The 20,548-nt window shown below is 54.0% G+C and overlaps 6 protein-coding genes across 6 annotated transcripts; 2 read left to right on the top strand and 4 right to left on the bottom strand.

Moving 5' to 3' along the window:
* The first annotated feature begins 179 nt into the window (after positions 1–179).
* On the top strand, positions 180–1,361 carry EV422DRAFT_515594 (uncharacterized protein). The gene is made up of 2 exons (XM_053069327.1): positions 180–869; positions 1,104–1,361. Exons 1-2 carry the CDS (start codon positions 405–407, stop codon positions 1,218–1,220), a joined length of 582 nt encoding a protein of 193 aa, XP_052929636.1. The 5' UTR covers positions 180–404; the 3' UTR covers positions 1,221–1,361.
* EV422DRAFT_515592 (pre-RNA processing PIH1/Nop17-domain-containing protein) lies at positions 1,362–4,156 on the bottom strand. Its single transcript, XM_053069326.1, has 6 exons — positions 3,825–4,156; positions 3,589–3,684; positions 3,166–3,499; positions 2,942–3,085; positions 2,376–2,851; positions 1,362–2,286 (listed from the first exon to the last, which is right to left on the bottom strand). Exons 1-6 carry the CDS (start codon positions 3,870–3,872, stop codon positions 1,540–1,542), a joined length of 1,845 nt encoding a protein of 614 aa, XP_052929635.1. The 5' UTR covers positions 3,873–4,156; the 3' UTR covers positions 1,362–1,539.
* Positions 4,157–4,329: 173 nt separating this feature from the next.
* EV422DRAFT_601041 (uncharacterized protein) lies at positions 4,330–7,988 on the top strand. Its single transcript, XM_053073693.1, has 8 exons — positions 4,330–4,989; positions 5,046–5,364; positions 5,431–5,502; positions 5,563–5,668; positions 5,732–5,855; positions 5,920–6,003; positions 6,068–6,481; positions 6,567–7,988. The coding sequence occupies exons 1-8, from the start codon at positions 4,586–4,588 to the stop codon at positions 7,846–7,848; spliced, it is 2,805 nt and encodes a 934-aa protein (XP_052929634.1). The 5' UTR covers positions 4,330–4,585; the 3' UTR covers positions 7,849–7,988.
* EV422DRAFT_515587 (uncharacterized protein) lies at positions 7,973–8,955 on the bottom strand. The gene is made up of 3 exons (XM_053069325.1): positions 8,735–8,955; positions 8,295–8,661; positions 7,973–8,217 (listed from the first exon to the last, which is right to left on the bottom strand). The coding sequence occupies exons 1-3, from the start codon at positions 8,781–8,783 to the stop codon at positions 8,142–8,144; spliced, it is 492 nt and encodes a 163-aa protein (XP_052929633.1). The 5' UTR covers positions 8,784–8,955; the 3' UTR covers positions 7,973–8,141.
* An 804-nt stretch (positions 8,956–9,759) lies between these two features.
* Positions 9,760–14,794, bottom strand: EV422DRAFT_515585 (P-loop containing nucleoside triphosphate hydrolase protein). Its single transcript, XM_053069324.1, has 12 exons — positions 14,080–14,794; positions 13,935–14,012; positions 12,846–13,864; positions 11,938–12,757; positions 11,776–11,854; positions 11,612–11,712; positions 11,015–11,532; positions 10,892–10,949; positions 10,653–10,803; positions 10,430–10,575; positions 10,196–10,351; positions 9,760–10,116 (listed from the first exon to the last, which is right to left on the bottom strand). Exons 1-12 carry the CDS (start codon positions 14,638–14,640, stop codon positions 9,910–9,912), a joined length of 3,894 nt encoding a protein of 1,297 aa, XP_052929632.1. The 5' UTR covers positions 14,641–14,794; the 3' UTR covers positions 9,760–9,909.
* A 331-nt stretch (positions 14,795–15,125) lies between these two features.
* On the bottom strand, positions 15,126–20,128 carry EV422DRAFT_515581 (Endonuclease/exonuclease/phosphatase). The gene is made up of 19 exons (XM_053069323.1): positions 19,855–20,128; positions 19,645–19,730; positions 19,515–19,574; positions 19,332–19,442; positions 19,158–19,262; positions 19,066–19,080; positions 18,853–18,997; positions 18,689–18,793; positions 18,515–18,632; positions 18,329–18,445; positions 17,970–18,253; positions 17,784–17,892; positions 17,602–17,711; positions 17,368–17,527; positions 17,124–17,303; positions 16,951–17,047; positions 16,468–16,886; positions 15,773–16,406; positions 15,126–15,702 (listed from the first exon to the last, which is right to left on the bottom strand). The coding sequence occupies exons 1-19, from the start codon at positions 20,001–20,003 to the stop codon at positions 15,272–15,274; spliced, it is 3,435 nt and encodes a 1,144-aa protein (XP_052929631.1). The 5' UTR covers positions 20,004–20,128; the 3' UTR covers positions 15,126–15,271.
* Between the last annotated feature and the right edge of the window lie 420 nt (positions 20,129–20,548).

Raw genomic sequence — 20,548 nt, 5'->3', positions numbered from 1 at the left:
TGTGGTCGGTTGGCATGTGATGGTGCGAGCATGAGGGATCCAAGACAATATGACGAAAATCCTTAAGAAAGAAGTTGAGAAAACGCGTCGGCAAACGCGCGTTCTCCATCAAGGGGCCAAAGAAAAAGGGCGCAACCGCGGGAACTGAGAAGTTTCTGGGCGGAGTGGGGGTTCGAGGTGTTCGGAGGGGGCCTCGCTCGGGAGATGGACGGAGATGGCTGAGCACACTTCGCTTTTTGCAAGAGACCCTGGGACCTTCGTCGCATTTCGTATAAAAGCTATTTAGGAGATCGCTTGGCCCCCGCTCAGGTTCTCTTCCATCCCGCTCAGCGTCTCACGTCCAATCCCGCATCCCACCACCCAGCAACACCACAAAAAGTGAACCATCCAATAAACCCACCATCATGGTCGAACACGTAGAAACCAACTCGGTCGCCACCGGCAGCGGCACCAATGCATCCACCACCACCACCAACGGCTCGCCCACCTCCCCCGCGGCGTCCACCAAAACCTTCTCCACCCACCCCCACCTCTTCCTGGTCCATTCCTCCCCCAACTTCCAATCCAAAATGACCGCCACAACCCACTTCACACCCAACACCGTCCTCCTCTCCTTCGCCGACACCATGACCCCGGTCCCCAAACCATCCTACACGACCGTGCAGATCTCGACGACCGAGCACATTGAGTTGAACTCGAATCTGGTGTACTTGAACCACTCGTGTGACCCCAGTTGTGTGATTGATACGGTGAAGAAGGAGGTTAGGGTTGTGAGGGAGGTGCGGGAGGGGGAGGAGTTGACGTTTTTCTATCCGAGTTCGGAGTGGGATATGGATCAGGCGTTTGATTGTTGGTGTGGGAGTGAGAAGGTAAGCATTGAGCGGAAGGGTTGGGTTGGGGGGCGAGACTTTGCGAGCGGGGAGAGAGGGAAATGAGCCGTCGGCCAGCCGGATGCGCTAAGCGAGGGATTCCGAGACTGCGGGATATGCGAGCGAAGGCGCTGCACTCACAGGACGGAGACTGAGGGAGCGCGGGAACACCTTCCCTCGCAAGCTTGTGAGCCAGTGCTGACCAGTCATTCGTTCATCTCACGTCCACAACAGTGCCTAAAACGCATCCAAGGCGCAAAATACCTCACCGTCGACCAACTACAACATCACTACCTCAACAACCACATCATAGAGCTCATCACGGCCTCTCTGCACGGTTTACCTCGCTAAACTGACATGAAGATCATGATGTCTTACTCGCAGACGCCGAGACCCAGGACATCAGTGGAGATGTGATTTTTGACCATCGCCGCGGCTCTTTATTTTTGCATAGAGTTATCTTTAAATGACATCGTTATGGAAGCCGATTATTGGCTGCTTGTGTGTCCGCGCAAAGATGGCATGTTTCATTCATCGACGATGTCATCCACTTCTCATACCCAAGAAAGCCGACTCCACATTCACACCCCAAACCCCCCAAAAAGCGTCTAATCACATCCCATTGCGTCTCAAAACAGTCTAGTCCATCACTCCCCACCGCGACCCCAATTCACTCATCCAACTCAAACATAAGCCGATTCGTCAACGTCACCAGCACGGCGTCATCGTCAACCGCTACTTCCACTTTGCTGGTTGCGTCTCCACCACCCTCGGTCCCTGCATCGCCGCTTTCCACACTGGTATCGGTGTTTGTGTCTGTGGAGGGTTGAACGCGGACCCAGCCGTCGGGTTCTGATTCGTCCTCGCTTTCGGATGGGAGGAGGTCTGTGGGTGCGGGCTGCGGGCGGGGGTCCGGGTGAGGATCTGCGGGCGTGGTGAGAAGGGCGGGTATGGGAATGGGGTCGATGGCGGGAGGGAGGTCGGAAGGTGCGACATCGGGTACGGCCTCCGACTCCAAAGGGGAGGGGGATGGCAGTGCTTCTATACGCGACGTCGGGCCGCTGGTGTGTGTTTCGTCAGAGGGCTCTCCCAGCCCTTCCGCTGTTTTCGCGTCCTGCCCAGCATCTCCAACCTCCTCCCCATGTATATCATCGTTCTCCTCCCCATCACCCACCTCCTCAACAGCCCCTCCAAACCCCTCAACCTCCTCCGGCACAACCACATCCTTCTCCTGCACCCCCAACGTAACCACCAACTCCTCCCTCCCACGGTCAAGCACCGCCGTCCCGCTATCGGGGTTGATCGGGAACGGTAACGGTACGCTGAGTGTGTATTGCTTTGCGGGGCGCCCAGAGGCCGTGGCTTGGAGGGTGAAGGTTGTGGGGGTTGGCGAGAGGTGGATTTGGGTAGAGGATGTCTGGGGGGAACAGCAGGGGTGGGGGTGGTTAGATATGGTCACTGAAACGATACTAGAGAAAAGGAGGTTGAAAGGAATGGAGTACACACCACACCAGGCAACCCAACCCGAACAATTAACGCGTCCGGCCGCCCCGTATGCCGTCTCACGACCCGCTCGGTGGTGTAGGTTTGGTAATCGTTGCGTGTTGCGCGGTGGGTTATGGTGTAACTTGGCGTAATGGCTGACGGCTGTCCCTTTTCGGTATCATGTGCGTCGCTCCCTTTTGGCTGATCTACCTCCGCGGTGGCTGTAGTCAACGCCTCAACCCCAGCCCGCGTTGTACTCCCCGTCTCCCTTAACCCGCCATACGGTTCCGAGGCCGCCTCCGCAGCAGGTGCCTGGACTGTTCCCGGCGCAGGTGGTGGCGCGAGCGTCTGTCCCGCGATATTCGTCAACGCTGCTAGCGAGGGGAGTGATGTCTTCTGGTCGGTAGGTGTAGACGCAGCAGCTCCTCCGTCGGCGGCGGTGCGGATGACCGTGGAGATGGGGCGGCCTTTGAAGGACATACGGGGGGTTTTGTAGCCTGCGAGAGAGAAGAACGATGAGGTGAGATTTCATGATTTGCAGGCCCGGGTACGGATGAGGAACAACAGCCAAAGTATATAGAACGTACGTCGATCCAACTTGACGCCAAACTCGCGCTCGACGCCTTCGATGGCGGTCGCGGCCAGCATCGCCTGGAAAGCCGAGCTCTTGACGCCCTGTGCGTAGGTGACGGGGTGGAAGATGCAGTCATAGACTGTGCATACTTTTCCGGCTGTGTCGATAACGGACGGTAAACATCAGTAAGCGGCTTATGATACGATGCGGCGCTAACCCACGCGCGCAACACCTTACCATGATCAAAATCCTCCCTCCCCTTATTAATACTATGCGGAATCTTCCAATGCTGTCCCTTCTTTCCCCCACTCCCATTCCCATTACCATTACCGTTCCCACCCTTCACCCCACCCTTCGCCTTCCGCTCCGCAAACGCCTGCTGGATCTCCTTCGAAGTGCACATGTTGATAAACACCTTATCTGTCCTCTCCACAGTGGATGTGGATCCCGCAGGGGGGGCGGGGGCGCCGGTGAGGAAGCGGGTTTTGAGGACGTGGCCGGGTGTGGGGGTGATGAAGCGGACGTTGTTGCCCCGTTCGGATTCGAGTTGGGTTAGTTCGGCTTCGTAGAGCTGTCCGGGGGTGGGTTGGAGGACGAATTAAATATTGAAGAGCGGTATAGCGGCTTTCCTGGAGCATGGTGCAAGGGATCAACAAGTACCTCACGGTTAGCAGGGTCAGATATCTCGTTGACATAGTCCATGAACAGGTCGCGAAACTCTTTGTTTTTGAGGGATTCTTGGATTTTCTCGAATTCCTGCGCGGAATAGAGAGTTGGAGGATGAGAGGTGAGGTTACAATGAAAGGGTGTTTATCTTCCGCGGTGCATCTCGGGGCGTTTTATTCAAGCCTCCAGACTCCCTCCAGCACTTGGCGCCGCCTTCGCGTAACACTCACCGCAGGCGAGATATCAAGCTTCTCCTTGCGATCCTGAGCGGTAGCCATGATGAACGAGGGGATGTGGGGATTCCGAAATGGGAAAAAGAGGTGCGGTTCTTTCTGTTTCTTCTTAGACGGCTCACGAGAGTTTTCTTATAGCGGAGGTTGCGGATACGAGGCTGACGAGGTTCGGTCGCTTTGTATGCAGTTAGACAGTTCGTTTGTGTGGCGGAAGTGATTATCGAAGGTGGTGCAGCAGCTGTAGCGGGTATATCAGTATACGATCAAGCGTATGGGGTGGGGCAAGGCTCAACGTCGGAGTGAATCCGCAATATGCAGTTCGGCCGACGGGTTAAAGCGTTAAAGGGAAAGGAGACCCTGACGCGTTCACGCGAAAGAGGCGCGAGAGACTTGCATCATCCTAACAGCGCATGACTCAGGCGGTCCTTTCGTCACAGCAAGGAGTATCTCGATCTGCCCGTATCGACGCTGTCCTGAATCCCTTCCATGGCTGCAGGCACATTGCACATATTGCACATGCATGTGGGGAGAGTGAGGTACTGTACAGTATATATGGGGTGTGTGAGCAAGCCAAGCATGACCTTTGAGGTACTCGCATGCTTACTGCGCTCTCGCTCTCCAACCAATTCAACCATGTCCGAAAGTCGCCTGTTTCCGCAGTCTCTTTTTTGGGTGCATGGGAGGACGTATGAAGCACATGGCACACGCTACCCGCCCCCCAACTACCCTCCTCAAGCTCCGTACCCATCTTTCAGCAAATGAGAAATCCAAGGGGAGGCCCGCTCACACCGCTTGGCGCACAGTCCGGTCCAGGAAATCTAGGTCCCATCACCACCGACCTGTACGACCGCGCCACAAACATCAGACTTGCGCATGCATCTACCACGTCGTGGACGGTGGGAAGGGGCCGGAGACGGGTTGTTGGGGCGTCCACGCGGAAGGATAAGGAAGTGGCTCAACCACCGAACGCGAGGGATGCGGAACCACGGTTGAGTTCTCACACGAAGGAGAATGTCATCTTAGGGAAAGAACCGCAGAGGGCCGTGCCTAGGAACTACTGCGAGGGGGACAATGGAGGCTCAAATTGTGCGCCCGTTTATGAGCGGAAGCAGAAGACGGCATACCAGTATGAACCGCCCGCGGCTGCAAAGTACTTTTCCTGGTACGTCACGGCGATAGTAGTACCCTCCGAACTATCACACTTACCTCTGCATGCAGGGACAGTACCCCCATCGGCCCAAAAACCCACGTCTGCCCCGATCATGTCCAACCAACCCAAGTACAACTGATGCCCACAGCCTGTCGCGCAATGCGAGACGCCCTGCATCGGCGGGACCCACCCTCTCGAAACGTGATGTTTCTGGGATATCTTATTGGGCGATTCGTGTCCAAGCGTGAGAGATCTTCCGAGAAGCAGAGTATTAGACGAAGCGGCAGTTTCCTCGTGCTGGACCGCTTTGATCCGGGGCGGAGGAGCGGAACTGCCGCTGAGGGCATGGAACCTACGTTTGTAACATCGGGGGATGTAGTTTTGATAGTAGGTAAACTGTTTTCATCGATTGTGTCATGGCAACTTCTCAAAATACTGACGATCTTTGGCCAGGTAGCTAGAACGAATACTGCCCATGACCTCACGAACGATGTTGAGGCGTTCTGGAAGCGAAAGCTAATGAAGGTGAGTCTTGTGCATTTTCTTCATCCTTAGGTCCGGTCTGCTCAATGAGACCTTCTATAGTACCTCCGTGAGCCCCTCGTATCGGATCTGCATCCCGGACCAGGCTTATGTCCAATGTGGACGGAAATTGAGTTTGACACAGAGTACAATTTTGCCAACATCGAATGTAATCACCTTTCTTGATTGCATTCTTACCGCAAAACAAACCGCCTAAAAGCCTTCGTAACAGATCGATCCATAGTACCAACAATCACATTGACTCTAACCCGCATCCCTCCATTACCGCTCGTATCCTGCCCGTTGACATCACATCTCATGTCGCACGGCGCTGCAAAGTCCGATTTCGAGCTCGGGTATGTACCAACCCCTTTACCGTAGCCATATGCAACGCCGCGGGCGCGCTGATATCTTGCACAGGTTCATCGCTATCGACCGAGCCCGTCAGGTCCTGCCCATATCCCTGGACGATCCATTCGCCTTATCCGCCCCGTTAGTCGGAATGTAAGTCTCCTGCCCGGGTTCACCATCCCTGTGAACAGTACGTGTTGATACGCAAATCTTGCAGATGGATAAGAGACGTAGACGACATGCGAGACGCGAAACTCCACAACGCATGCATTCGATTCATCCTCGATCAACACGGCTACACCAAGCTGGATACCGGGCGGGACAAGATGCTTGTTCTTGTCATCAATGGTGATGGAGGGCGAGCGGCGAGGGTGGAGTATTACGACTGCGATTATATTATTGAGCAGGGAGTCGGGGATGGCGGGGGTGGTGAGGTGGAGGGAGGGGTGGAGTTGGGGTTTGCGCGGTTTCGTGGGCGGGTTGAGGAGGAGGGAGGGGTTGAGGAGGAGGGAGGGGTTGGGGAGGGGGGAGGGGTTGGGGAGGGGGCAGGGATGTGGGAAAGGGTTGTGAAGAAGGGCGTGACGATGGAAGTGGTGCCGGTGGTGGATACGTCTTCGGAACCTCAAGAAAGGTAAGTTATTCAGTTGGTGAGGCGAATTGTCGTGTTGAAGAGTGGAGCTACTGTCTGACGACGGACGAATGGCTCTCCCATCCAGATCACCTTCAACGACAGGCTCTGGGGAAAAGATGGGGGCCGTTGACATTGCGGAACGACTTGATACTGAGATCCCGAAGTCAGTGCATGACGAAGCGCACAGCATGGACATCTCTGGCCCCGCCCATACACCCACGCCGGACCGAGACGCACCAATCTCCACCCAAAAGCGAAACGACACCAACTCTTCGAATCCCGAGCCAGAGCGTAATCCGACAGACGACAAGGCCCGCTCGAGCCCAACATCCCGTCTCCAACCCAGCCAGGCACCCACTCACGACCACATACAAGCGACTTACCTAGACCTCCTCCAACACCAACTAAACGCCCTAAAAGCCCACCTCACCGCCTCCACTACCAACACCTCACCACAACTCAACCTCCCCTTCCCACTCCCCTGCTTCCCCCCATCTTACCCACCGCCCGCCCACGCGACCACAACCCACCGCTCCGTCGCAACCAACACCACCCTCTTCACCCCAAATGAGCCCTCCCCTCCCAGAGCGCCACTACCCCTACAGACACACAACACGCTAGAAACAACAGACCTCGAATCCCTCATGAAACGCGTGAACAGGACGGTGCTGGAACGGACGTACCATCTGCCGGTGGACGATGGGGCGAATTACCGGCCGGTGTTCTCGGTTGTTGAGCGGGGTGGTGAGGGTGGTGATGGTGATGGGGATGGGGTGGAGGAAGATGAGAAGACGGTGCGAGATGGGGCAGATGTCTCGTTTGCGGTTGTCGAGGGGGATGTTGGGGAAGACGGGATTGAGAACGATCCGGGGCCGGCTACTGTGAAACAGCCGCTGCCGGAGGGACGCACAGCCCATTTACTTCAGACGGTCGTCGACGCGCTCGACACGCCACTGGAGGACTCAGACGGGTCGATGGCTGATGCTTCACTACACCGCGCGTCTCCTCCAGAACTATCGCAGGACATCGGGCGGGGGTGTAAGATTGCGGATGGAGATGCCGAGACTGCGGATATCATCGCTAAGCTGGCTTTGAATCCTGAGCAGAGCTTTATTGTTATTCCGGAGGGAGATAGGCAGGGGGAGGATGGGGAGGGGTGGAGCGATGGGAGGGTTTTCCGGTCGGCGGGAAATGGAGGGGACCTGATGGAGGGTGGGGCATATGACGGGGATGCGGATGTGGGCAAACGGAATGGTGAACACATGGACAAAACGGTCTCGGATACGACGTACAACGCCACTGGATGGAGTTTTGCTACGTTGCAGTATATGAATAAGTATGGGTTGCTGGATTCTTCTATCACGTAAACATAGACACGGGGGTATATAGGAGAATATCGTGCATGCGGCGTATTTGGCATTTGCCGAAGCTGCGAGTGATGTTCATAGAACTCGGATTTTTGATCAAATGTGTATGATACAGAAAGCGCCTTCATTGAAAGACGCTGCATGCCTTGCCCCCCTTTCTCTTTCCCTCATCGATGAATTAATTCTCCGTGCTTGCGTGAATGTATGCGTGACTTGCGAACCAAGTCCACCCAAAAACCGACGTTGATGCTCAACATGAATTGTTGGCATATTTTGCTTCTCATGTGATTCTTTCAATCACCCTTGACGATGATGACGGTGGATTGAAGCTCGCGGGCGAGGTAGTCCGATACGCTTCCGAGCAGTGCCCTGTTTGATGTATCATACGACGATTAGCACATGAAAACGAAAACCACACGCAAAATGTATTCAATACAACAACGCACCTCTTGACAGCCCCAACACTCCCCCTCCTCCCCACAATAACCGCGGTCGCATTATCCTCATTCGCCAGCCCCTTGATCGTCTCCCTCGGGTCGCCTTTCACCACATGCGCCCGAACCTTGAACAGCTGCCCCTTCTCAAACCCGAACGCGCTCCTTGCCATCTCGCGGACGGTGGTCTCGACATCCTTCTCGAGGGACTTGAGCAGCTCGGGCGACATGGTGTTGGTGAACCCGGTGGAGATGGACGTTTCGAGGGATTTGGACGCGTGCACTACTACGATGCTGTCGCCGGGCACAAGGAATTGGCGCAGGGCCCAGGAGAGGACGGGGGAGGATTGCAGGCCGTGTTTGGTTATGCTGTCGATTCCTGGGGGATGGGGGTTGGAGATTAGTTTCGAGATGAGTTGCAGTCGGCAGCTGTTCTCAACGCGAGAACTTACCGATGAGGATGGTGCGATTGCCCGGCAAGGGGAGGGGTTGGTCAGCCATCTTTGCTTCTGAATTGATCTGAACGTTTGGAGTTTGTACAGGCAGCGAAGAGTGCCCGGGTATGTGTATGTGTACTGTATATATGCAGAGGTAGGGTGTACAGTGAGCGCTGGGGGATATCTTTTGCCAGAAAGCCTCAGTTCAAAGTTGCGGGGCGGGGGCGGCTCTAAATTGCAGGCGCTCCTCGGGTCACTATGCTCATTGGCGGGCATCTCATCGTCAGCCTCATTTGGCGCTCCGAGTGCAATGACACGCGCGCCGGGAGTTTAAACGACGGTCATGTGCGGTCACACGGCCTGGTCGGTTTATTGGGCCAGTCCCTTGCGACAAACGGACCTGCATCTGCATTCTCCTCACAAAAGCGAGTTCCAACCGTATTCAGCACTGAGGCGGCCTGTGTGCGGCATCAATGAAGCGACGCACTACCGCTACTACAGCAGCGACTGCAATAAAGTCTTCCGCTCCGAACAGACTCTCCAGCAGCACCAGGCGCAAACGAAGAAGTGCACCGTATGCAGGGGCAACACAGATACAGACGCGAAATGCGGCGGGAAGATTGTTCTCGACAAAATGGGGGAATCAGTCGTCCGGGACGGCAATCCCAATTGTAGCAAGTGCGGCGGAGTGCAGACTCAGTACTGGGATGTCGGGGTCACAATCCCAAAGGAAACACAGACTTGCCAGTACTATGAGGAAGCACTTGCTACAAGTGCAACGACAAGGGGAAGCCATGTGCCTAGCATGAAGCACAATCGTCGCTCCCTACAGGCTTAACACACCCGGTCCCCATTCATCAAATCTACTAGCTTTTCCCCATTCCGGCTTCCTGCTCCCTGCTCAGTGAGCAGGTCTCACCCGAACGGGGGCTCGTCACTGTTGCCCCTTAAAATTCAAGGAACATTTGTCCAGATCGGCAATAAGAAGGGCTTAGGCAGTGCGCGGTGCTGCTGAGAGGGCAAAACGGACCTGCAGGTGTGTGAAGAGCATAGAATGGGAAATGTATTCCGACCGACTATATATCACAGAGAAGAAGTGCATATGTAAAAGAAGAAGTACATCAAAACGCCGTCCATTTCTTTCAATGTTCCAAAGGTCCCTCGAAGTCCAACAGTACTGTTCTTTATCCTCAGTTCTTGGTCCGAGCCCAAAGCACTCCATACGCCACTACTCGGAACACCACAGTCAAGACCGCCACCATCACCATGTTCAGCACCCACTGGCTGTGGCTCGTGTCGAAGTCGAGGAGACGGAGGGCGTCGTCGCCTGTTTGAAACACGCAGGTCCCGGAGGCGGTCTCGGCGGGTGAGCAGTCGAAATGAAGACCTGTGAACTCCTAGAGAAAATGGGGTTGTTAGAAAAGAAGATAGAAGCAGTGACACCGTTTGTGGATAGGGCAAAACGCCGATGCGAACCTGAACAGCGACGATGCGAGCCACAAAACGCGTGATGAACAAGTAGTTCAAGCCCTCCAGGATCTTCGGCATCTTGACGCTGAGGAAACCCGCCATCATGACTTCCAGCGAGAGCACAGTGCTCATGGCCTGGACACTGAATCCGATGCTGTCGACCTATTTCACGAAAGAAGTTAGCGGTACGGCCAGGTCAGACGGGAGCCTGTCCACAAGCAGAACCGATGAAGAACCTACCAAAGCGCAAAAGGCGATTCCAAGACTCTCCCCAGTATTGATGAAACAAAACGCAATGTATGCCAAAGTGAAGAAATTGCTGACGGACGCTTGCAGGCCTACGGCAAACATGATGATGATGGCGTACAGCAGTGCACTTACGAGTTCTGTTCAGGGTTCGTAGACGAGAGTGAGACATCTTGTGATTCGAATACAGAGTGCGGGCCTATGGATTGAAACTTACCGAAAGGGAACTCGTTGACACAGTAGCTGACAAAGAACGAGGCCACGCTGTAGACGTTATCGCGGTACTCGAACCGCATGAGGCTGAGTTCTTGCGGGAAGACGGCGATGCAGTTCAGCATTCCTACAAAGATGAGGGAACCTTGTTGTTGCTGATGGAGCAACCAGTGGGTAGGGTTGACACTTAGCGATCAAGTTCCATCGCGTTAGACGGTAAGGACTTGATTGAGGTGGGCTTACCAAGATACCAAACCGTGATTGCACGGAGGCTTGATTCTTGCCAAGTCCGGCAAAGTACCTAACAAATGCAAATCAGGATCGAAGCCTTACCCCCAACCAAGCGTGCGATCCTTGAATACGTACAAAGCAAAGATGACAGCCAGGGCGACGACCTGCATGATCCTAGCGCTCGCCAAGTTCACCTGGCGCATCATATTTCTCATACTCCTCCTCACCAAAACCGACAGAGCGGTCGCGAAGACGGCCGGGCTGCGATAAGCGAGCGACGCAATGTCCACTGTGCTACCCTGTGCATTCTCGGAGGATTCCGGACCGCCTTCATGCGCGCTTCGTGTCCGGGGCGGTGCGGGGGGCTTGTAATTCAGCGGTTCGTCGCTGGGTGATCTGGGCTGTAGCATCGTACGCCAGGAAGCGACCAACTGGGTCAGACGTGCACGGGATGCTTCTTCGGCGGTGGGGTTGCGCAAGTCGATGGAGGACAGGTCAAGGGCAAAGTCGGCGGGGTTGGTGAGACGGGGCGCTGGGTGGTTTAAGCTGGCAAAGTAGGGGAGCATATCTTTTGCGGCGCCGGAGTACACTGTTCGGCCGCCGGATGCTAACAGCAAGACTGAGTCGAATTCTTTTACGATATCAGACCGAGGCTGATCGTGATGAGAGCAGCTTTAGGGCTCTAATCTTTCATAGAGATGTAGCCGCGATGTGAGGAGGAAAGCCCCTTACCTGATGGATACTGCAAATGATAGTCCTGCCAGATGTTGCAATTTCTTTCAGTTTCAGAATGAGGTTATGAGAAGTGAAGGAGTCGAGACCGCTAGTTGGCTCTGTAGAAGTGCATAGGCGTCAGAATAATGCTAACAAGAGAAATGACAACACCTGCAACGTACCATCAATGATGAGAACGGCCGGGTTGGTCAACATCTGCACTCCAATGGAAAGACGCCGCTTCTCACCGCCGCTGAGTCCCTGCACAACACGAACAGTCAACGACACGCTCAACCGCCTAAAGCACTCAACCATGATGATCCAACACCAGAAACAGCACATACCTTCGCAATCCCCTCCCCCCCAACCAACCGATCCGCACAATCCTTCAACCCCAGCTCCAACAACACCTTATCAGCCCTCATCAACTTCTCCGGCTTCGACATCTCCTTCGGCAGCCTCAACAGCGCCGAGTACCTCAGCGTCTCCCTCGCCGTCAACCCCGGCAACAAATGATGATCGTCTTGCACCACCAATGAGCACAGCGACGCCACTTGCGCAGGCTGCATAATCTCCATGCCTTTGTAGAGGATACGCCCGGTTTGCGTCGTTTTGAGGAAGGCGCCGGTGGGGAGGCCGCGGGCCATGAGGATGTTGAGCAGGCTGGATTTGCCTGCGCCGGACGCACCAAGGATGATAGAGAGATGCCCGGCTTGGAACGATGCGGAGACGCCGTCGAGGATGGTTATGGAGGTAGACGAGGCTTTTGAGAGAGGACTCTTCTTGGTGAGGTAGAGGGAGACGTTGTCGAGGGTGATGTTGATGCGTGGTACGGACGACTCGGACGCCGGTGTCTGGCCCTCCACGTCCAAGTTTGAGATCTTCTTCTCGGTCTTTGTCTTGACGGAAGCAGCGTGCGTGATTCCTCCGTAGGGCTTCAGGTGGAGGATGAGGCCCGTGAGGATCATTAAGACGAAGTAGTTGATAACGAGGGCGACAATGGGAAACGAGTAGTCATCTGTCCCGAAGCCCAGGGTTTGCAGAATGACATTGCCTTGGCAACGAGGGTCGTCTCGACCGTTGGTTGGAGAGACATCCGGGCATGCGTAGGATTTGTCGGAGAACTCGTTGGTGGAGAGAAGGCGGAAGCCGTAGGTGATATAGCTGATAAACGTCGAACGGATAGAAGTAAGAAGTGGATAAAAGTCAGTGGAAAAAGAGTTGGTAGGATACTGAGTCCCGTCTCTCTTACCTGATCCATTTAAACCATCGGAGGTAAATGGGAATCTGATCAACTTGGATGAAAAATCCACTTGACGTCGAAAGGAACGTGAAAAACGAGTTTCCGATCAGAGAAGCTGTCGCGAAACCTCGAGCCCATGAAATGCAGAAGTAGGCCCAGCCGATGGTGACAAACTGCATCAAAACGTTCGCTCCAACAAAGACGCCAAAGTGGAAGCTCGAGTCCGTCCTCAATCCGATCATGAAGTAGATGATGCATGAAAACAGCACCGCCAGCGCAGCATACAGCAGGAAATTGGCGATGAGCCATCCCACGAGGTACGGGACAACCGAGTACATCTTGTCCTTCCGCTCGCGATCGAAGACTTGCATCTCCTGACTGAGCTTGTAGATCATGAACATGAGTCCGAGGTAATTCTGCACGGAGGCGGTGATGTATAATGCACTCTTTCTGCCTAAAATCCCGCTCTGCGTCTCGTCGAGACGCAAGAAGATCAGACCGACCGCTCCAGCCAACAAGAGCACCTCCAAGACCGAGCCCCAGAAAGTCAGACGGTCCTGAAGCAAGTTCTTGAATGTGCGCTCGGCAATCACGATCGTCTGCTGCACCGGTGATGCCCCAATCTTTTGAGCGGCCCCGTGTTCAAACCCGCACGTCGAGGGTTGCTTCCTGTCCGCTGCCAGCAGGGCCCTCCCATCGCCGTCAAGTTGTGCCATCTCGATTCCCCCAACGGGCCCCACCCTGTCCTCGATGGCCGTGTGGCTGCGGAACACCCAAGCGTCGACAAGAGTCTTCAACTTCGCCTTCGACTTCTCCTCTGCTTCGGTGTCCCGGTTGTCTACGCTCGACACATCGATCAGGTAATCTGCTGGGTTCATGTGCTCCGGCACGTTGTACGAAAGACTTTCGAAGTAGCTCAGAACTGAGCTCCTCGGACCCGAGTAGACTAAATCTCCGCGCGAGAGGAGAACAATGTTGTCGAAGAGCTCGAAGATGTCACTCCGTGGTTGATGGATAGAAACGCAGATCTAAGTTAGCGGGTGCAGTCAGTTGCGAAGCTCCGGAATATGACATCGAAAAATCAGTACTGTAACATACCGTTCTCCCTTTCCGTGCCAACTCGACAAGAGTTTGGATCAATGAAAGCGACGTGAACGCATCAAGTCCGGTTGTCGGCTGACAAGATGTTGGGGATTAGAATCAGTTTCGACGACGTGATGAGACACCGATTCGCAGATCTAACCTCATCCAAGAAAATCATACTAGGGTTCAGCAAAAGCTGCACTCCAACCGACACTCGTCTCTTCTCTCCGCCACTGCATCCTTTCCTCCGATCATTTCCAATGATCGTATCCGCACATTCCTTCAGCCCCAATTCGGCAATAACGTTCTCCACCAGCTCAAATTTCTCCGCTTTTGGCATATCTCTCGGAAGCCGTAAACGGGCGGCATAGCGGAGGGTCTCTCGAACAGTCAGGTACGGCAGGAGCTGATCGCTTTGCTGAACGTATGCTACTCGGCCGCTGGCGATATAGGTTCTGGCCGGCACGGAGTCCATCGTCACCTCGCCGGACACTTGCCCGGTGTTCAACCGACCGCAGAGGGCGTTTAGGAGGGTGGTTTTCCCACTTCCACTACCCCCCATGATGGCCATGATATTGCCCTGCGGTACCGAAAGCGTGACATTGCGCAAGATGGACTTCGTTTCGGCTTGTTTCTCCTTGCCCCTCCAGTTGGACTGGAAGACGGATAGTTTTCGGGCCTCGAGCCCAGCTCCTTCGATGTTTCCGAAACCGAGCACCATTGTGGAACGGTCTAAGAGTCTAGGGATGAAAACTACCCTGAGGCCTGCGAACTTTATGTACGCTTCTTCAAGCCGCCTTCATTGACGGTCGACATGACCTGCGTTTATGGTTGACGGTTGACAGTTGTTATTTGCCAAAACGCAGTCCGCGGACTCTATTCAATATTGTCATAGCGGACTCTCTTGACGCGCCGCTCACCAATAAGCGGTGGCGGCCTTCGGACCCGAGATCCGATGGACGGCCGATCGAGCCCATCGTTGTTGCACGGTTTTCGTCATATACTTAACACACCTACGAGGCACTTTCATATAATGCTCCTGATCTCCATCCAGCCGCAAGTTGTGAACCGAAGCGCAGTTTCGCAAACGTGGCGGACGACCAGGGGTGCTTGCCACTGCTTGGTCATGTCCGAGTCGTTTCAACGCGACCGTTGAACGCGTTCCGTCTGGCGACCTCTGGCAAGTTGCAACCTCTAGCGTTGACGAATCCAGACTAGAGTCGATTACACCATGATATTGTGATACTAATGCCTTAGTAGTAGTGTATGAATATGAAAATATTGATAGGGTTGACGGCATGGCATGTGTACGTTTTACGCTGATAATTGATTGTGCTCTACGAAAACCTGCATCATGGAAGGTCCGGATTCTCCGGCTCCAAAAAATGCATCAAAAACATCCTTCTCTTGCGATTCAACACCTCTTCCTGCGAACTGCCCAGCTGCTGTTGCGCACCGGGGCGGCCCGACAGGCTCCCCGTACTGACATTCGCAGCCGCGACCCTCGCCAGGTTCGCTGCGGCTGAATCATGCGCCAACCCGGCTGTGCCCGTCCCTCCGCCCGGCATCGGTCTGCCCCCCGTGACGGGTTGGCTTCTGCCGGTTGTGGCGTACTTGACGTTGGAGCTGACGAGGGAGGATGTGCGCGGGTTGGTGGAGGCCAGGCTGCTGACGGATTGGACGGAGACGTTGCTGGCGTTGGCGTGGTGCATTCCGAGACCTCCGCTGTCGCCACCTTCCGTGAAGGTTGGGAGCCGTAATAGGATTGGGCCGAATATGTCCGCTGTATGGGAGTAACATCTGTTAGAATTCTCAACTCAAAGATTTGCGAGACACGGGCTTTTTGAACCCACCTAATCGCTCCACATCAAGCTCTCCTCTCCCCCTATAATTCTCCACCACCGCTCTCAAAAACCTCACAATGTACTTGAAGACATTGTAGTTCGCATTCGGCAGCCTCTGCACCGTCTGTCTCGCCGCCACAAACGTCAAGTATCCCTCTTGGGTACACCTCAACGACATGGAGCTCGGGACGACAGATTCCTCCAAACTGTCGAGAAACTTAATCAAGGTTTCAGCCATGGAGTACACGGACACCGCGCGCCCATGTGTCCGAGGCAGTGGGACCGTTTCCGTCGCGGCGCTCAGATTCGCGGTAGACGCGAGACCCAGGAGTGTATCAGATTTGGCGCCCGGTATATCCTTCAACAGCTTTTCGATGTCCAGGTGAATGCTGTCACGCTTGTCGGCTGGTGTACGAGCACCGCTCGAGCCGCCGGCCGCCGAAGGGCGACGTGACCGACTCCCTGTCGTGCTGGTGTCGTCCTCATGTTCGTCCTCGTCGTCCGGGTCGTCGTCTACAGAGTCATGAGGGTCTGTGGTGGGATCGAGGAGGAGTAACGGTACGTCGAACTCGACGCCGACATCCAGACATTCGCGGATATACTCCTCGATGGACGGGTCGCCGCCTGATGTGAAGATGTTGTCCTGGAATAAGAGCTTCTTAGAAACGATGTTTCTAGCGAGCCTGAATTGCGACCCAACATACCACGTCCATCCCGTAACGAAACAGGAAGTCAATCAACCTCCACAACTGGTACGGAATGCTGTAACGATTATCAGCATCCGGCACCGGTGGATTCGGACTAAGCCCATCATCATTGGCCGCGCCGGCCGACTCCGCAAAGCCTCCGTCGTCCCCAGCACCACCCAAAACCGTCGGAGAAAGGAACACAGTCTTCCGCTCCGCGATGGACCATTCCCTGACGGGCTTGATGAATTTGCAGAGGGCTTCGATTTTGGTTCCGAAGCAGCTGGGTAGCCAGTTCGCGGAGACGGACATGAAGTGGTCCTTGCTGTTCTCGGTGTGGAGGATCAGAATGTCGTCGAGGGTATCTTGTAGGGAGTTGAGGGCTGGGGCGGTGTGTTGGTCTACCAGAATTGTGACGTTGATCTTGACCTGATCGCCTGCGTTCGATCGAAGCTTTAGGTATTTCAAGCGTCTAATGCGGGCAGCGATGACGAATCGTACCTGGGAGAAGCATGCTTGCTGGTGGGTTGACGTAACACCAAGGCCTGCTGATGTGTTCCTCATCTGGCTTCGGCACAAATCGGTATTGGGCAATAACCTTTGAAGATCCAACGAGTTGGCCAATCAGCAAGCTTGCAACCCCAACGGCGTTGGACATATCCCGCCGCACATACCTGTCCCTTATTTTCAACCGTTATGGACTTGGTCACCGGCACATTATACCGGATATCGCCAAACTCCAGTATGTTTGTAGACACGGCCAAGTCTGGAAGCGACTCGTTCTCGAACTTGTCAAGCTCTCGCAGGATCTCCTCATGCACATGCGTCAATTTGTCTGCGTCGATCTTCCGAACCTAGCGTATGAAACGTTCACATTGGCCCAGATTCATCAACCAAATCAATATAGCTTGAACCGACCTTGGCTTCAAAGAGACCCATGATCGGCTTATGATCACTCAACGTCATGTCCATGCCGCTTCGATACCACTTGGCCGTCAGCCACGCTGGGTCTTCGGCATGCAATGGGTTCTCGAACCATAGAATTCGGTCGCAGAACGATGGTGTACGCTTTTTCTCACTTTAGAAGTCAGAGCCATCGAAGGAATTGAGTACGGCACGACGGTGTTGAAGATGGAGACAGCATATGTTCACCTCGTGTCAAAGGTATTTGTCCCAATGTCGTACTTGAAAGTGGGAACGAAAGTAATGGGTGCCTCCTTAAAGTCTTGGAATGCTCGTTTCGCTCGCTGCTCGATGAGTAACTACAAACAGGGCCAGAGTCCTCAGCATCTAAAACACTTTCGATTCCTATTCTGTCGCGAGCTGCAACGTACTTGATCGAATTTGAGCAGCTGCGTTACATCCCCCTTGTTGATAATAGCCTTCACATCCGTATCAGGAAGTGAGACGCGATAGTTTAGATCCCCAAAGAAGAACAAATGACTGTGCACGCGCGTAAGAAATGAGCGACCTACATCCGTGCCCTACACATGGGCATGAAAGCAGGCAGTCGTACTTACTCTGCATCGAATATCGTGGCAATGTTTTTCCCCGCTTGCTCACTGATGGTCGCCAACGCAGATTGGCGCGCATCATAAAAGCTCGCCACCCAGGGATTTGCGTGTGCGTAGGCAGTGAAATCGTCATACAAAGACGGTAAAGGGAATACAACTCGGCGGCAGATTTCCTGGTAATCCTGATTACGCCGATCTACCATGCTGGCATCTGCGGCGAGATGGGAGTTGACACAACAAATGTACGTGTCGTGAAAGCGGAATCGAATGGCTGCTGCTCCTTTGTTTCCCTGTGAAAGGCGAGGCATCAGTAAATAACTTTCCAGTTGACTCTAACCTCTCTGATGCGTGGTCCTTGGTCCTACCATCATCCCAAGCAGTCCAGTACCAAGGTACTCCGCAGAAACCTCGCGAAGGAACCCTTTCTCGGCTTCGCTAACATACATAACTATAAAGATTCCGACAAGCTGTTTCGATGTGACCTGGATGGCGGACTAGGCTATCAGATTTCGACCCGCAGGAAAACCCGTGATGGAAGAAGTCGTGCGCACCTTGATATAGTTCGTCTTCTTCGTCCGTAATGCCTGTTCTATGCTTTTGCACCACTCATCCTCCTTCGTGGTGTCAGCATACAGATAAGCGCCGGTATTGAGATCGAGCTCCTGGAACCTACGAAAGCAATGCAGATTAGAACTGCTTCCAGAAGGGTAGTCAATTGTACGCACCCTAGGATGTAGATGGATGGCTCCTCTTCAGCAGACACACCCAGCCAGGGCTTTAGTGGCTGTGAAGGGGCTTGTCCGTTCACATTCCAAGATCCTACGAAGATGCTGGATACGGTTGAGGTACTCCCGGCCTTCCATCGACACTAGCTACTACTCTAAGTTACCGTTTGGAATCAAAGTCGACGAATCTGCTTTCCCGAGCCCTAAGTTCTTTGGCCACCCAACCCTCTTTGATCGCTTTCACACTGCCGCCGGTAACGGAGCTATCGAAGCTGATGAATGGGTTGGCCATGTTCGATTGTGTTCGATCTGGAGGTCAGTGGAGGTTTGATCAGCGGTCCGCTCTCCATATGATGCGATCCGTCTATTTGCTTTACCCTGCTCCGCTTTGCCTATCAAAATTATTTAGGAATTGACGCCAATGAATGATGGGTGGTAAGATTCGGACCAACCCAATATGGGCACCTACCAGTGAGTTCTGCCTGCTTCAAAGCCGCAGCGGCGCTACTTCGCGTCCGCTCATAGTGCTGCATCCAGTTATGCGTTCCTCCATCGGCGACATAGCCCCTCTGTTCTGAACGCGGACAACTTCAACATAGGGTCCCAAACTCCTTCCCCTCTCCGACGACTCAACGGTACGCACGAGCAACTGCCATCAACCTCTTCAACTCCACCAGGACAGACTGAAGTGTCTCTAGCGACGCCGTTTCCAGAACCATCTGTTTCGGTCCCGACGAGAGTCTCAACGTGAATCCTAAGGTGGGAACATCCTAAATCCATGAGAAAAAGGGCCCCGCGGGGATTCAACGGGTAAAGATGTGCCAACCAGTCCTTGCACGGGTGACCGTTTGACCCTCTTCTTCCAGGTTCACCGGTTTGCTCTGCGCTGAGCAGGTCCACAGTCAGTATCTTTCGTGCAGACGGCTCAACAGTTGTCCCACGGCCCTTTGACTTACACACTCCCAGCCGAAAGTCCGCATATATCGGCATCATGTCATATATCGCTGGCGTGTTTCCGGCTCTTCGTTTCAGAAGGAAGACTCTGAAAGGTGTGTGGGAAGCCCAGAGCATGAGAAGGACCATGCTGGCCGGCATTCAACCCCACCAACGAAACCATTTCGGCTCATCTTCCGCTTGAACATGTCCAAGCTGGGCAATCTACCTACCCAGCTTCGTCCCCACCCTGAATATTCCTGTAAACAGCGAGCGTTCGCCTCTTCCGCTGTTGGTTACGGCTCACGTAGAAGAGATCGGCGGAGACGCTGCATACTTCTGTCGGTCTCAGTAACGCCGCAATTGCATCTTGGAAACTCATGTTTCGCAGTAGATGTGATGGCGCTTGGCCGCCTTAAGGACTACCGAACAACCGAATGTAGACGCCGGCAACACACAGCTCTCTCGAGTGCGCAAAATTCGGTCGAAGTTGGTCAGAAAGCAAAATCTCAAATCTCAGTCGATCGAGTTGCCCTCTGTCCAGCAAGCGATCACGTCACAGCCGTGTGACGCGTTGAGCGGTTGACAGGGACTAGCGATTTTTCGCCTAAAAACATAGCAGGCATTTATTTCACTTCTCAACCACTGCAATAGGAATCATAATAACTATCCTACGCCATTACTGATATGCCCCAAAAACTTTGAATCTACAGTACTCCTAGGCACAGACCATGCTGCATACTTTGATAATACTGGATTAACATAACGACTGGCTTTTCGAGTACGCCATCGAAGGATTGATGCTCTTCGAATGTGAATCTCCATTGAATAAGGCGCATGTACGATCTGCCTCTGGTACGCCGTTTCATTCATTACCCCAAAACGCATGTATAATTCAGCTGCTCTGTGAAAAAAACAAAAACTCGA

Source organism: Fimicolochytrium jonesii (assembly GCF_025526975.1).
Source record: "Fimicolochytrium jonesii strain JEL569 chromosome Unknown EV422scaffold_2, whole genome shotgun sequence".
Lineage (NCBI taxonomy): Eukaryota > Fungi > Chytridiomycota > Chytridiomycetes > Spizellomycetales > Powellomycetaceae > Fimicolochytrium > Fimicolochytrium jonesii.
Note: the sequence above shows the minus strand (reverse complement) of the source record. Positions and strands in the feature narration are given on the sequence as shown.